Source organism: Solanum dulcamara, chromosome 12, assembly GCF_947179165.1.
Source record: "Solanum dulcamara chromosome 12, daSolDulc1.2, whole genome shotgun sequence".
Classification (NCBI taxonomy): domain Eukaryota; kingdom Viridiplantae; phylum Streptophyta; class Magnoliopsida; order Solanales; family Solanaceae; genus Solanum; species Solanum dulcamara.
In genome coordinates, this window is record NC_077248.1 from 53,394,215 (window position 1) to 53,410,652 (window position 16,438).

A 16,438-nucleotide genomic window follows, 5' to 3' on the forward strand; every position below is an offset into this window, starting at 1 on the left:
CAAAACATCTTCAATAAAATCCGAACGTAAAATATCAATAACAAAAACCCAAATTCAAGAATAAAAACTCAAAAGTAGTTTAAGCTATATTCCCAAACCCAAAAATGTGCATCAAGTAATCTAAAGCTAAGGAGTGTATTTGTAGATTAAAAAATCCTAAATAAATATGAATTTGAAAAACATAGGAAACCTTAAGTTAGTTTGGGTCTACGGGTCGTAACATCTTAGATGAGTCATAGATCCAGTTTGTAATCCTTCACGTAACACTGAGGAATACTTCTGCACGACCATTCTCTACGGCTCTAACTCTAAGAACGACTTATCAAATCAAGTTGTAGATACTTCCCTTCCTTCATCACCTATAACTTCAAGTTACGAGTGAATTCTACGACTCGTAGGAATTTAGACGAGCCGTAGAACTTACTCTTCTTCTTCATTTTTCCCTTATTCTTGCACTTCTACTTTGAAGACTCGTCTTGATGACCCGTAAGGATGAAAATGAGTTTCGTTTACTTCACTCATGGTATTTAGTTTACTTGTATTTTTCTCTTCAGTATATTGACGATTGACACCTACGATCCGTATAAGTAATGACGAGTCATAAGATGAGCTCGTAAACACCAAAAATACCTTCCTTCACTGTTGTGATTCCTCAACCAACTCTCCGACTTAGTTTCCTACAAAATAAGCACAACCAACATAAACTGTCCTAAAAATGCTTAAAATTCATTCACATTCTTAAGTTTTAAAGCATTAAAAGTACCGTAAATCCATGGTACATCAACACCCTCAACTTAAAATTGTTGTTTGTCCTCAAGAGACACTACTACACTACAACGACATGATGCAAAAGTAGATTAAGAATATACAGCAATCATAGGCTATTAACTCCCGACCCTTTCCAATTTCCATCCATGATGCCATTGCAACCATTATTTCAAATCAAACTAATTTATGTGGATCAATGCTATACATTTCAACACCAATAGACAAATTAACATGTCAAAAATAACATTCACCATTTTTATGACTATTTAGATAATGTTACTTGTGCCTTCACTGAAAAGAAGTCCCTTTTATATTCATAAGTTGCATTTATTCTTTAAACTCATCGGCTTAGTAAACACTCATGCTCACAAAATAAATTCAAACATTCATGCACAATAGCATAGGCTTGCCCTTATTTACGATACTTAGACTCTTGAACCATTGAATTAGGATCACTATAGCACTTTTTAGCTTGTAATGTTGGCTCAGGGATAGGTGTGGTACAATTATATTTTAGTGACTTTCGTCCCTCCTCAAACACTACATTAACTTTGAGTCCACATCTTACAACCCATAATTCATTTCACTCTTTTCTTTGCTTTTTGCTTTTTCCTTAGGTGTGTCTTTTGTTTTTTCATTTCACAACATTTTTTTATGCTTTGTACTTTTTAATTCTTGCTAAAACATTTATGCATCTTAGACACAACACTTATTTCTTCCTTTTCACACATCTCTTTTCAAACCTTTTCTTTTCTCACACCCCTTCTCTTCTTGGTTTCTTCTCATAGTAGCCACCCTCAACTTAGCCTTTTGGCCTGAGTTGAGGTGCACATTATCCTAGGAGGGACTAGGGACAAAATGAGAGATTACAATTAGAATTAGGGACATTTTTAAATACGCATTTATTTGATCAAAAAAGGTCTTTTTAAAAGCTTATTTGTTTGGTTCAAAGGGTAAAACAATGTTTGGTTTGTTCTTTTAAGTCTAAGTGGAATGATTCAAAATGGTCTATGATCCTTTCCTAGTCAATAGTTCAATTATCACAGTATGACCAATGGGGCAAGTTTTAGATTGACATAAATAGTCTAAACACACAAATACCTCATGCACACTTGGCATCAAGTTTCATTGTCAACCATCAATCTTTGGTTCATGTTTCATTTTTAAGTCATGTGTTATCATACTGGTTTACATCATGTCACACAAAGATCCTACATAGTCAATCTATCAAAGAAGCAGTCATAACAATTTAAGTAAATTTTGAAGGGGTCTATTTATTTTTGTTTAAAACCTTCTAGTCATCATGCCATAGATCCCTACTCTTATTTCACATTCACATCCTAAACATGACGGTTCAACATAAATTAAAAAGATCATATAGGAAAAAAGAACACAGAAGAGAAAACTCCAAGGATTTAATCGAGTGTCTAGGGTACCAGACTTCGCCTAGATACTTGTGCATTCATTCATAACCACCCCACCCCCACTTGAAAAGTCTCGCATTGTCCTCAATGCACTACACAAAAAGTATAAAATATGGGAGATGAGGAAAAACCACCTGTGGCGCATAAGCGTCGAAGCCTATATGGCAGCATCTGGGTCCATAAGTATGGATCCCGGTGCAGCAGCATGTGGTACCACAATAGTCTGCGAATCATCATAAGCGTCAACTTGTGAGTTCAAATCTCCAATAGCTCTCTGCCGCTCCTTCTCTCTTCGTATCTCCTCGGACAGCTTAAAGGTTTATTTGGCCACTTTCAGATCTTGGCGCTCTTTTTTTTCTCCTCCATGCCTTATCCATGTCTGAAATGTCATCATCAGTATAAGCCATTTATCTTAGACTACCTCAAACTCATCATCCGCAAATAAATCAACCAAGTACAGTGACTGAACAACTGGCATGGCGAATGGTATACGGGCAAGTTTAGCCAATGATATGACCTCTACACGTAGTATTACAAGCTCTATTTAAATAGAAACAATGTTGGAACTAGACGAGGCATGCAACCTCTAATTTACCCTCAACTAAAATGCATCAATAAGTGCCTGAATCTTTTGCTTTCGATTATCCAAGGCAGCTTCAAACTTTTTTTCCATGTGATCCTCCAATTCGGTAATAGTTTTACGGACCTTGGCTTGAGCTGCTAAATCAACTGACCCAATTGAGCCTCGGTCTGTACATGCTGCTGCATCATTGTGTGTAGAACCTTGGCCGAGATGGTGACCAAGCTGGTATGTTTTGGTCATAACAAGCTAGTGGATGGGCCTATTGGAGCAGCGGGGGAAGCCTCAAATAGCTCCATGGAAGGTATATTGAGGTCTAGAGAAGCTGCCAAATCAGCAACCGCAGGTGGCTGAATGTGCTCAAACTTTGGTAGCTACACCTCTAGAATGGGACCATGATACTGTATGATCGAGTTTGTATCATCTTTAATAAGCCTCGGGTATGTAGTCCTGTTCACTCTAGTTAGCGGATCGACCCTATTAATCAATGGAACTATAGCATCCCTATATAGTATAAACACAAGACAAGGAAAAGATATTGTGGTGTTTCGCCGAATCTCCCTCTCATGAATCTCTTAAATAATGATTTTCACCACACCGACCTCATATCTATCCAACAAGCCTGCTACAATCACAACTCGATCCATATTCACATGGTTTTCCGTATTTGTCGGGTAGAGACGGTGTGGGACAATGAACCACCAAAACTTGGCTGCAAAGTTTAGCGATGCCTTCTTAATTGGGGTTGGGTGTGATACCCAATCTGCTGCTATGCCATGCTCCTCTATGTAACCCACTACCCATCTAAGTAGTTCACCACGTTGCACCAGATCCCTCATAGTATTTTTATCACGAACCACTTTTATTTTCTGATCAAACTCTACTATTAGGGCTGTTGGTCGAAAGTTGGGGCCGTAGATTATACATCGGAGAGTCTTCTCAGATAGACTTACTGGGATCTCTAGGACCAGCATAGTCAAAAGTACAGGCTATTCTAGCTCCTTTACGTTAGAAGGGGCCGATTGTTCGATTGTTGTCGCATATGAAGCATAGAACTCACGGACCATGTAATTACTATAACTTCTAGGGTGCCCTACCATCCACTCTATTCTTTGAAGATGAAACATATCTCGAATCTCTGGGACTGCCTCCAGCCCACCTAAGATCACATGCGAATCCTCAGTAATGGGCCTTCAAAAATTGTTGCGATCGTTCCTCTTTTGCCCCATTCTGTAGAAATATAGAAGCCCTGGAACACACAACTGCTTCGGTTGACCTCCTATATGGATTGGTATAGAGGGCCCCTCAGGATTTGACTTCCTCGTAAAGGATTCATATCCTAAAGTGGATGGTGGTATGGAGTCGTCGTCACTCTTCTCCGCCTCTGTTGAATCTCCCTCTTAAGAGTGGAAGGGTGTGGGTGCTACAGAAGTGTAGGGAGGGGAGGAGTCTCTATTTGGTTCCAGTGATGAGATGACTTATTTGGAGTGCTTTGATTTAGGACGTTGAACAAGTGGTGTCTCAGATTCATTTGAGTATTCCTCCTCAGACCCCATATTGTCAATGTTTGTTGGTTTGTCCCGTATTCATTTCTTTAGAATCTTTGCAGCTTTTTTCATGAAATTTGTTTCTTTCCACCTCTCATTTTTGGTGTATGTTTGGGAGGCGTCGTACCTATGGTGGAGGATTTAGGACACAAACATAATAATAAAAACAAGTAAAGCAATAAAGAAAGAAGAAAAAAATATGATTAAGAAGTAACAGTATTTGGTTCTACAAGGGAGAATCTGCGGGTCGTAGAAGAGTCAACGGCCCATAGACTCAACTCGTCGAATCAGACCTGCAGGTTTTTAGCATCAGTAGTTTGTCTATGAGAGGACCTTACGATCCATAGAAGTTACTACAGATTGTAAAGTTTACCCATCGCATCAAACCTACAGGTTTTGAGTCTCTAAAGTTTATCTACGAGGGGACCTTATGACCTGTAGAGGTTTCTATGAATCCTAATGATTCAGTCGTAGACTCAGTGCTATGCTATTGGAATTTATCATTTTATTTTGACTAGTCCAATGCATGAGCCGTAGAATATTCTACGACCTATAATTAGACTCGTAACACTTGATAATTGTGAAGGCTTAACCACTGATCTTGATGTATCATTTATGAGGGGTAACTACAACTCGCATAATAATCTACAGATCATAGAAAACCCTAGTTCAACAAAAATTCCTCACTTGTTCATTTTATTAAAAAAAGAAAAAAAAAGAAACCGAGTACCCCCAATTCATATATTATTTCATCAAATAAAAACTACAATCTCAAAACACCCACATTCTAGAAGTTGGCCTCTTCTATTGATGAGTCGTAACTAACGAGACGTAGAATAATCAATGAGTCATAAGCAAACTCGTACAAGTCATTTCTTGTGTAGGTTCAACTACTAAAATTGAAGGCTCCTTGACGAAGGGTAACTACGCCTCATAGAATTATCTACGAATCATAGAAAACCCTCGCCTGAAAAAAAATCTTCAAGTTCAGTGGGTGAACTTACACAGGCAGCACAGCAATCAAATTCAATCACCCCTTTTTAGTCAATTTAAACATAAATTCATTAAAAATTCAGAACCCCAGTTTACACATCCGTTCAATGATCGAATTTTGAAATCTCAAAACCCTAACTTGGAAACAATCATTCCTTATAGTCCTACTACACTATGAGATCGAGTATGACATGGTTGAAGTATATTAATATGAGGATTTCACTTACCACACTTCAAAATTTTGATCCTTAGATTGTTAGACTGGGACTTTTAATATAGTGTAGAGCTTAGGAAACTAGAGTATCTTAGGTTGTGTTGAATCTTCAATGGAAGGAACAGATCTATGGGTGGTTTTGGGATAGATAAGAAATTGGAGAGGTAGTTTTTGGAGGAAGGTGAAAGGTGGTGTTGATGCATAGGAAACGTTTGAGTGGATATTTGAAAGTCCCCTTTCTTATTTCATTCATCACGAGTCAGGTTGGTTGGTTTTATTATGCGAAATAGCTAGTTACAACTTGTAATAGTTATTACAGGTCATAAACTGGCTTCTTAATCACCTTAACACTTAGGTTTATTTAAGAAAACATACCTGGAGTCTATGAGTGTAGGCTACGAGTCATAGAAGTTTCTATGGGTCATAGAGTATAGTCGTAAACTTAAAGCTACGTCATATTTTGAATCTAGATTTTGATGAGTCAAGTTTACAAGCCGTAGAAGTTTCTACCACCCGTATAATAACTCGTGTGTCTCTCTGAGTCAATTTTAGTTTCCAGTGTTTTAAATTCGACATAAGCACGTACCCAACCTTTGGCCTATTTTTTGTGCTTTTTGTGACTCTAATTTGACATGGACCCTAAAAAGGTTTATCCTATCCTAAAAATATGAGAATAAAAAAAGACAAAATAAAATTAAACTAAATGAAATAAATAGATTGGGTTGCCTCCAAAATAGCGTTTGATATAACGTCACGGCACAATATAGATATGCTTAGTTACTCAAACTTCACTAAGCTTCCATGGTTCCACAGTTTTGATTTCATCCTCTATGCCCATGTATGCTTTGATTCATTGGCCATTAACTTTGACCTTTATACCATCCTTCTTTTCTAGTTCCATGCTTCCACGTTTTTGATTTCATCCTTTGTTCCCATGTATGCTTTGATTCGTTTGACATTAACTTTGAACTTCGTACCATCCTTCTTTTCTAGTTTGACCATACCATGTGGAAAGGCTTAACTCACTTTAAGTGGCCCTAACCATTCACTTGAGTTTGCCAGGAAATAAATGCATCCTTGAATTGAAAAGAAGGACCAAGTATCCAGGCACAAATGTTTGCTTTTCAATCTTTTGGTCGTGGTATTTCTTCATTCGCTCTTTGTACAAGGTGCACTTTTGTGTGCATTTAAGCGAAACTTGTCGAGCTCATTTATTTGATTCATCCTATGTTTAGATTCGGAATCCCAATCCATGTTCAATATCTTCAATTCCCACATAGCTTTGTGTTCCAACTCTACTGGCAGATGACAAGATTTCTCAAAGACAAGTTGATAAGGTGACATACCTATAAGAGTCTTGAATACAGTGTTGTAAGACCATAGAGCATCATCAAGATTCCTTAACTAATCCTTTCTTGTTGCACTCACCTTCTTTGCAAATATTTGCTTGATTTCACAATTTGAGACTTTAACTTGTCCACTAGTTTGTGGGTGATAAGGAGTTGCTACACTATGTCGAACCTAATACTTTTCAAGTAATGCTTTGAATAATCGGTTGCAAAAGTGGGAACCTCTATCGCTGATTATTGCCCTTGGTGTACCATATCTTGAGAATATATTTTTTCTTGAGGAAGGTGGTGATACTTCTTGCTTCAATATTGGGAAGTGCAACATCTTCTACCCATTTAGACATGTAGTTGTCTGCTACAAGGATGTATTTCATTCCACTCAAACTCACAAAAGGGCCCATGAAGTCAATTCCCCATACGTCGAATAATTCGATGACTAGAATAGGAGTGAGTATGGGAGCTCGTGTTTCCTTGAAATTCCACCTTCCCTTTGACAAAGATCACAAGACTTGATGAAATCATGAGCGTCTTGATGAATTGTTGGCGAGTACTACCCATATTGTAGAATCTTGTTGGTTGTCCAGATACTACTATGATGGCCTCCAACGGGCGATGAATGGTATGCTTCCAAAATACTCATCATCTCTACTTCGGGTACACAGCGATGAATTATCCCATCAGCACACACACGGAACAAGTGTGGTTCTTCCTAAAAAAACATCTTCACATCATACTGAACTTGCGGCATTGGTGAACATTTAAATCGGGTGGTACTATATCATTTACCAAATAGTTGGAAATATCGACAAACCATGGAATTAAGTTATGTGATGCTGCCAATACATGTTCATTTTAAAAGGTGTCATCTATCTAAGCTCCATCTTCTAATTTTACCATTGCCTCTTCTTCAAGTCTAGAGAGGTAGTCCATAACTTGGTTTTCTTTCCCTTTTTGGTCTTTCACTTCAAAGTCAAACTCGTGTAACAGCAAGAACAATGAATAACCCTCGTCTTGGTATCATTCTATGCCATAAGATATCTCAATGCTACATGTTCTGTGTGTACAATGACTTTGGTGCCCAACAAGTAGGATCTAAACTTCTCAAAAGAGAACACAATGGCCTGCAACTCTTGTTTTGTCACGGTATAATTTCTTTGAGCAACATTAAGGGCTTCTTAGCATAGTTTATTAGATGTAGAATTTTCTCGTGCCTTTGTCCCAATACTATGCCAAGTGCTATTCCACTTGCATCGCACACGACTTCAAAGGGCTACTCCCAATCCGGTGCAATGATGATAGGGCCGATACTAACCTTTTCTTCAACTCTTCGAACTTTTAGACTAGCTTCATCAAAAAAAACTTAGAGCCCGTTTGGATGGGCTTAAAAAAAGTAAATTTTATGTATGAAGTGCTTTTAGAACTTTGAAGTACTGAAAGTTATTTTTATCAATAAGCAGTTGAGTGTTTGGATAAAAGTGCTTAAATGAGGAAAATGATGTGAATTTTAGGGTTAAAAGAATAGAAAGGGTAGTTTCAGAATTTATTTAAAATATAAGGGATATAAAAGTAATTTCCATGGTCAAAGAAAATGACTTTAAGTACTTAAAAAAAAAGTTAGGAATTCTAACTTTTCATTTTTGACTGACTTTAAGAACTTTATGACTTAAAGTTAGCATTAGGCAAACACGTCCAAAAGCTAAAAAGGGGCTTTAAGTTGGTTTTGACCAACTTAAAGCCCATCCAAATAGGCTCTTTGTCTACTTCTCTAGTAGTTTGCGTAAAGGATGAGCTATTTTAGAGAAGTTTTTGATGAAGCGACGATAGAATCCGGCGTGCCTCAAGAAGCTTTGAATTCCTTTGATGGAGATGGGAGGGGGTAACTTTACGATTACCTCAATCTTTGCTCGATCTACCTTAATTAATTTTTGAAATCCTGAGACCCAGCATTATGCCCTCTTTCACCATAAAGTGACACATCTCCCAATTTAGCACAAGGTTGCACTCATCACACCTTTTTAACACCTCTTGGAGATGAGCCAAGAAATCATCGAATGAGTCACCATCCATTGAAAAATCATACATGAAAACATCAATTGTATCTTCCACCATGTCCAAAAAGATAGACATCATACTATGTTGAAAGGTCGCCGGTGCATTACACAATCTGAATGGCATCATTTTGAAAGAAAATATCCCATATGGGCATGTGAAAGTGGTCTTTTCTTGGTATTCAAGTGCTATACAGATCTGATTATAGCCTGAATATCCATCAAGAAAATAGTACCAACCTTTGCCAATGAGATGGTCAAGCATCTGATCCATGAAAGACATTGGAAAGTGATCTTTTTCAGTCCATGAGTTGAGCTAGCGATAATCCATACACATACTCTAACTGGTAACAGGCCTCATTAAAATAAGTTCATTCTTTGCATTTGGCACAATAGTAATACCACCCTTTTTTGGTACATATTGAACATGACTTACTAAATTACTATCTGAGATTGGATAAACAACTCCAGCATCTAACCACGTGATGATCTCCCATTTGACTACCTCTTGCATAGGTTGGTTGAGACGTTATTGGTGTATAATGCTTGGTTTGGAATCTGGCATAAGTTGGATTTTATGAGTAAATATGCCTGATGGTATGCCTATAATGTCAACTATGGACCATCCTATTGCTCTTTTGAAATATCTCAAGACAGATATGAGAGCTTCTACCTACTTTTAGCAAATATCAACAGCTATTATGACCGGCAGCGTGTTGTTGGGTCCCAAAAATGCATATTACAAGTGAGATGGTAGCGCTTTGACTTCTAAAATTGGAGGTTCCTCGATGGATGGCTTCGCTGGTAGAGTTGCTCTATTCTTTAAGTCTAAGTCGAGTCTCTTAGGTGCATGATTGAAAGTCCCAAGTCCATTAAGTGCACATACAATCTCATCATACTCTCCAGTGTGATCTATATCAAAGTTCATGATGACAGAAGCTAGAGCTTCAACCCCTAACCTCTCTTCAATAGGTATTTCTGATTGCAAATCGTCAACAACATCAATCATGCAAATAACTCATAGATCATTATGATGCTTCATTGCTTGGCATACATCAAAGATAACCTCTTCATTGTTTAGTCAAAACTTTAGTTGGCCAGTTCATGTCTACCAAAGCACGTTCGGTTGCCAAGAATGGTCTACCCAGAATGATAGAAACATCAAAGTCTACCTCGCAATCAAGAATGATGAAGTCGGCAGAAAATATGAATGATTCGACCTTTACTAGAAGATCATAAATAATTCCCATGGGTTTTTTCACAGTATGATCTGCCATCAAGAGATGCATTAACTTTGATTTGGGGGCTCCTAAGCCCAATTGTCGAAACACTGTGAGTGGCATCAATTTAATGCTAGCACCCAAGTCACACAACATTTTTGCAAAGTTGAATACCTCAATGGTTCATGGTATGGTGAATGCACCTAGGTCTTCTTTAATTTGCACAAGGGAGCGAGTAGTGATTGCATTACAATGATGCACGTTATTGGTCAGTTCAAAACTTACCATTCTCTTCTTTGTGACAAGATCCTTCTTAAACTTTGTATATCCCGACATTTATTCTATTGCCTCTATCAAATGAACATTCACCGAAAGTTGTTTTAACATGGAGATAAACTTAAGGAACTTTCCATCTTTGACTTTCTTTTTTAATCTTTGCAGAAAATGAGGAGGAGGTCTTGGCATTGGAATTAGAGTTAGAGCATCATATTTTGCATCGCCTGCTTTCTCACCATGCTATGCATCTCTTTTTTTAGGTTGTTTGGTGCTTAACTCTTTCCCTACTACTTCTTCCCTAATTTTTCTTTCTGCTTCATCCTTACTAACAGCCACGTCGTTCACATCATCCTCAAATTTTTGATTCATTATGGAAAGATCATTTTGTATCCTTAAGATTATCCTCTGTTGTGTCATACTTTTACATCATCTTTTCCATTATGTCTTCGATTCTTGCAAGTACATATCCCCCATGTCTATTTCCAGGAGGGATGTATTCACCACTATTATTGTTATCTCTCTTTCTCTAATCTCCTTCTCTATCTTGCCTGCGGTTGTGATTATTGTATCTATTTCGATTGTAATTATTCTCGTGATTATAGTTTCCATCATGATTGTAGTTGTTTTCATGGTTGTAATGACCCTCTCGATTGAAGTTGTTATAGTTTCGACTTTGATTTCCTTGACCTTGGCGCCAAGAATCCTAATTATATGCTTGGGCTTTAGTCCAGAAACCCCCCACTTAATCATTCACATAATAAGGACCTTCCTCATATCTATAGTCTTCATAACTTGGTGCCTTACCTTGATGGTCAATTGCATTTATTTTCTCTTATCCCGTGCTTTTGACTACCAGCTTGATTTTAGTTTTTAACTAAGCGAGCTCTTAAAGTATCTCTTTTTTTTAAGTTGGGATTCTAATTTATGCAAACAGAAAAAGAGCTTTACGAAGTTTCTGTGTCCCTAGTGCTCCAGGATCGGTTGGTCTTTATAACACAATCAAGTATCTCTGAAGCCTCTTGAAAAGTGTTAGTCAAGAATACTCTACCAGTGATGATGTCGGTAATAACCTTTCTATTATGATCAAGTGCCCAGTACAATAGTTCAAGAAGTGACTCATCTGCTATCCTATGATTTGGCATACTTCGTAGATACTTTACAAATCTCTCCAAAGCTCCACAAATTGACTCTCCGAGAAACTATTGGAAGTTGTTGATTCTGTTTGTTAGTTTCAACTTCTTAGAAAATGGAAAATATTTCTCCATGAATGCTATGCGTAATTCATCCCAAGTTGTGATGGCATTGTACGGAAGTTTGGATAACCGAAGCCTCACTAGTAAGTGATAATGTAAAAATGCGTAGTCCAATGACATCCATATTTAATCATGGGTCGCCAACACTACTTTGGCAAACATATGCCACATTCTGGAAATGAATGTATGGATCTTTGGATGACAATCTAGCAAATAGTCCTCTACTATAAAGCATTTGAATCAGCCCGCTTATGATGCTAAACTTAGTTCCTGGCGGCAATAGAGGTAACACAATATCACCCATTGTTCTGATGGTACCAGGGTGGACCCCATAATTGTTCCATATGCCAAATTCAAGGCGTTGTTTAGGAGGAGGACATTGTATTTCTACTTGTGGATTGTTAAGGACATTATTTGGTTGATGTTGCGGAGGGTGTTGTGGTGCATTGTCATGTTGCTCTTCAAGATGTTTTGTGCCATCAGCAATTTTGTGTCCCTCATTGTTATTGTTGTTGTTCGCTATCCTACATAATGCTCTTTCAATTTCGAAATTGATTGAAATCAAGGGAATGCCTTGACTTCTCGTATTTGGCATGCTCTAGGAATAAAAACTTGTTTCAGCTCAAACAAAAAGAAATGTAACATAAAATAAGGAAATAATGACTACCAATCAAATAATAAATATTAATCTTAATTTAAAAGCCAAATTCCAAGGCATTGGTGCCAAAATTTGATTCGCACAAATTACACCTCCCTTAAGAAGTATAAAATGGTCCTTAATCAAATATAGAACCTAACAAAGGTTAGGGTCGATCCCAAGAGGAATATGGCTTAGACTTTAGACCAATAGTTTATTATTTGCTTTAGTAATCAATTTATTTCTATAAGATAAATAAAGGGGTGGTTTGATAAAACTAATCAACAAATCAACTAACAAACATCAACAAATGAAAGTACAATTTAATGTGGTTTAAATCAATAAGAAGTGCAACTTGGGTTTTAAGTGTTTCCCATGAATCCTTAACTAAGTAGACCCTTTTTTATTAGTAATCCTTCCCTAGCGTGTTACATGTTGAATCTGTAAGTTAATTTCACCTAAGTTCTTGATCCATCAAATAAGTGAATATCACTACGCAACTTGATCCGTCCACGAGTGTATGTTTTACTAACCCTTACCAATGATCTCAGATTTAACTATCCCTAGATCCGTTCAAGCTAATTAGATGAGGATTATTATCCCCAAATCTCATTGCTTGATTCTTTTTTCCATCCGTTACCTCCTTGATCCATCAAGTATGGATAAGGCGAGTTCTAACGTTGGCCATCATTAAAAAGCAATCAAAATGAAGGGAAAAACCAATACTTGAATGCACACTATTCACGAATTACTTTTTATTAAGTTCTACATCATTAATTCTTCCTGGTTTCCACAACCCTAGTTGTGGATTAGATACTCATAACTACGTTTTCACAATCAATAATATTCAAGTTAAAAGAAATCATAACTTACAATGATGATTGTAAATAACCCAAAATATTTTTAATAAAATCCTAACATAAAATATTAATAAAAAACCTGAATTCAAGAATAAAAGCTCAAAAGCAGTTTAATCTATATTCTAAACCCCAAAAATGCGCATCAAGTAATCTAAAGCTAAGGAGTGTATTTATAGACAAAAAATCCTAAATAAATATGAATTTGGAAAACATAGGAAACCTTAAGTCGGTTTGGGTCTACGGCTCGTTTCTATGGGTCATAACATCTTAGAAAAGTCGTAGACCCAACTCGTAATCCTTTACATTGTACTAAGGAATTCTTCTTCTTCACGACCATTCTTTATGGCTCTTAACTCTGAGAACGACTCATCAAATCAGGTCATATATACTATCCTTCCTTTATCACGTGTAACTTCAAGTTACGAGTCAGTTCTGCGACTCATAGGAATTTAGACGAGCTGTAGAACTTTCTCATCTTCTTCATTTTTCCCTCATTCTTGCACTTCTACTTTGACGAATTCTCTTGATGACCCGTAAGGCTAAAAATGAGTCGTTTACTTCACTCATGGTCTTCATTTTACTTGTATTCTTCTCTTCTATCTTTTGACGATTGACGCCTACGATTTGTATAAGTAACGATGAGTGGTAGGATAAGCCTGTAAACACACAAAACACCTTCCTTCAGTGTTGTGATTCCTCAACCAACTCTCTGACTTAGTTTACTGCAAAATAAGCACAACCAAATCAAGTATGCTAACAAATGCTTAAAACACATGCACATTCTTTTGTTTTAAAGCATTAAAAGTACCATAAATCCACGGTACATCACTCTTGTCTATCGAAGCAAGGTTAAAGTTGGGGTTTTAACATTTCAATCACGATATTAAGGTATGGTGTGTAGTTCAAAGTATGGACCATACTAACCAATCGTATAAAAATATACCATGATTTATAAGATTCTAAAGTGTGATTCCATAAGACCCATCTATGGTCTGTAAAATATTCTACAAGCCGTAAAAGGTGTATGTGGAAGTTACAATTTCCCTAAATTTCTGATGTTTCAAGACTTTGATTTATAGATCCATCTTCGGTCCATAAAACAATCCACAATCTTTAAATAAAGACTCCAGAAGTTAGAAAGTTGGAATTGGTGTGTTGGAAGAAAATTTTCAAAGAAAATTGCAGAGGAGGTATGTCACAACCCAAACTAGGCCATAGGAATGACACGGCGGTTAAAATCCCGAGGGATTCAAACCAAGCCTTTTAGCATACATCACATACATAAGGTAAGTAAAAGATATCGATGAAACCATAAAGCAAAAGATCAGTCTTAAACTAAAATATCAAATAGAAAGAAACTCAAACATTTCATCTTAATAGACGGAGCTACATACTCATGAACGTCTAAACATGCATCTACTAGTCTATATGGGGGCATAAGACAAGTTCCTAGCTCACCCAAAATATGAAAGTAAATATCATAAGTAACAATGAAAAGATAAGTGTCTTATTTTAGAAGCATGAGGACTCACCAACAATAGAAGTAGTACTACATCTTTAGCCATGAGTGGGAGGCATGTGATGATCGTTGGACCCTACATTATGATATAATATAGGCAAAAAGTATTCATTAGTACATAGAATGCACTAAGTATGTGAGAAGCATCATGAACAATGATAATAGGATATAAACAATATGAACATGGGATGCATGGATAATATCTTAAAAGCATGAGTAAACCTTAAAAATATTTGAATAATATCATAATCATATGGTCAATATATCATAAATTCATAATGAGAACTTGTACTATAATATATACATATGTGGGATATTATAAGTCATTTTGACAACCATAAGTCTTTGTGAGATATAGTGTTAACCAACATAAACCATGTGAGCTATAACATAGATTTCGGTATTTATCTCACAAACCAAAAAAAGAGGGACCATACTTGCCAAGGTAAGAACCATGAAGCCTAAGTGGATCCACTAAACTAATAAGGGATCAAGCCTCAACTAATGGGTGACCCTTTCTAAGGAATCAAGTCTTTACTAACGGGTGATCCTTCTTCCTATGATGTCACATAGTTAAGGGACAATGGTATTTCTACTAACGGTCCCATGCCTCTATTAACGGGTGAGCCTCTATCCCAAGGTCCACTCGGTGCTAGGTCAACTCTCAATGGAATATCATACATAATATATCATAAGCTTTGAAGATGGTAAGAATCTAGTAATACCAAATTTATCATAAATACTTGAAAATCATAAGAATAGATACTTCAACATATCGTGACATCATAACATATTCATAGAGATACTTATCTAAAGTATCCAGATCATGATAAACTTATTTATAGAAAATAATGAAAAACCTTCATGATAGCATAATTGCTTTGAAGTAACCTTTGTCTTCATTGAAAATTCATAATTCATACTTCATCGATAAACTTTATTAAAAATTATAATTCATAAGCTCATGATACATGCATAATTGAATCATAAATTAGTAATCATAAAGCAGTAATAATGCAATGGTCATCGTAAAATACCTTGAAAATATATGGTTGAATTGAAATCATGTATGAAGAGATAATTAACATTGAATAATAATATATTTGAGTTGACCCATATGCAATTTGATCAAAACTAGAATTTAGGAAAAAGTCATAGAATAAGATATTTGAGAAAACCTTGGGACTCCATGGGTGAATTCCCATATAACTTTATAGTTCAAAGCCCTAGATGCAAGATTCTAGCAATGGAGACATGATCGTGGCCTTGGAGCCTTCAATTGACTTAAATAAGAAGATATATCTTTGGGAGAGTGGCTAATGAATGAAAACCCCTTGAGAAAACAATAACTTAATGGACCCCTTCACACAAACCTTCAAGGGTCGTGAAGAGCACCACAAAATGTACAATGGGTCCATGGTGGCTAGGGGCATGGCCTCAAGGTAGGGGTGCCCTGCACGATGGCCACCATAGATTGTGGTTCTCACCACAAGCCATGGAGGGGCTCATGGAAGGGTCTTCTTAGAACCGTCCTTGAAGCCTCCTTCACGGGGGATATCCATAAGCCATGGTTCTTAAAACGGCCCATAAAGGGCCTCATAGAGACCACCCTTGCAACTTTTCTCATAAATATTTTTTCCAACATTCCAAACCCGACTTCCAACTTCTGGGGTCCTATATGGTCTCCAAGAGGTCCTTGATGGATATTTTAAATCTCTAAGGCTCATGGAGACCTCTTGTGAAAGGACCG

The 16,438-nt window shown here is 36.8% G+C and overlaps 1 protein-coding gene across 1 annotated transcript; it reads right to left on the reverse strand.

Moving 5' to 3' along the window:
* Window positions 1-9,662: 9,662 nt before the first annotated feature.
* On the reverse strand, window positions 9,663-10,299 carry LOC129875768 (uncharacterized). The gene is made up of 2 exons (XM_055951012.1): window positions 10,044-10,299; window positions 9,663-9,901 (listed from the first exon to the last, which is right to left on the reverse strand). The coding sequence occupies exons 1-2, from the start codon at window positions 10,297-10,299 to the stop codon at window positions 9,663-9,665; spliced, it is 495 nt and encodes a 164-aa protein (XP_055806987.1).
* Between the last annotated feature and the right edge of the window lie 6,139 nt (window positions 10,300-16,438).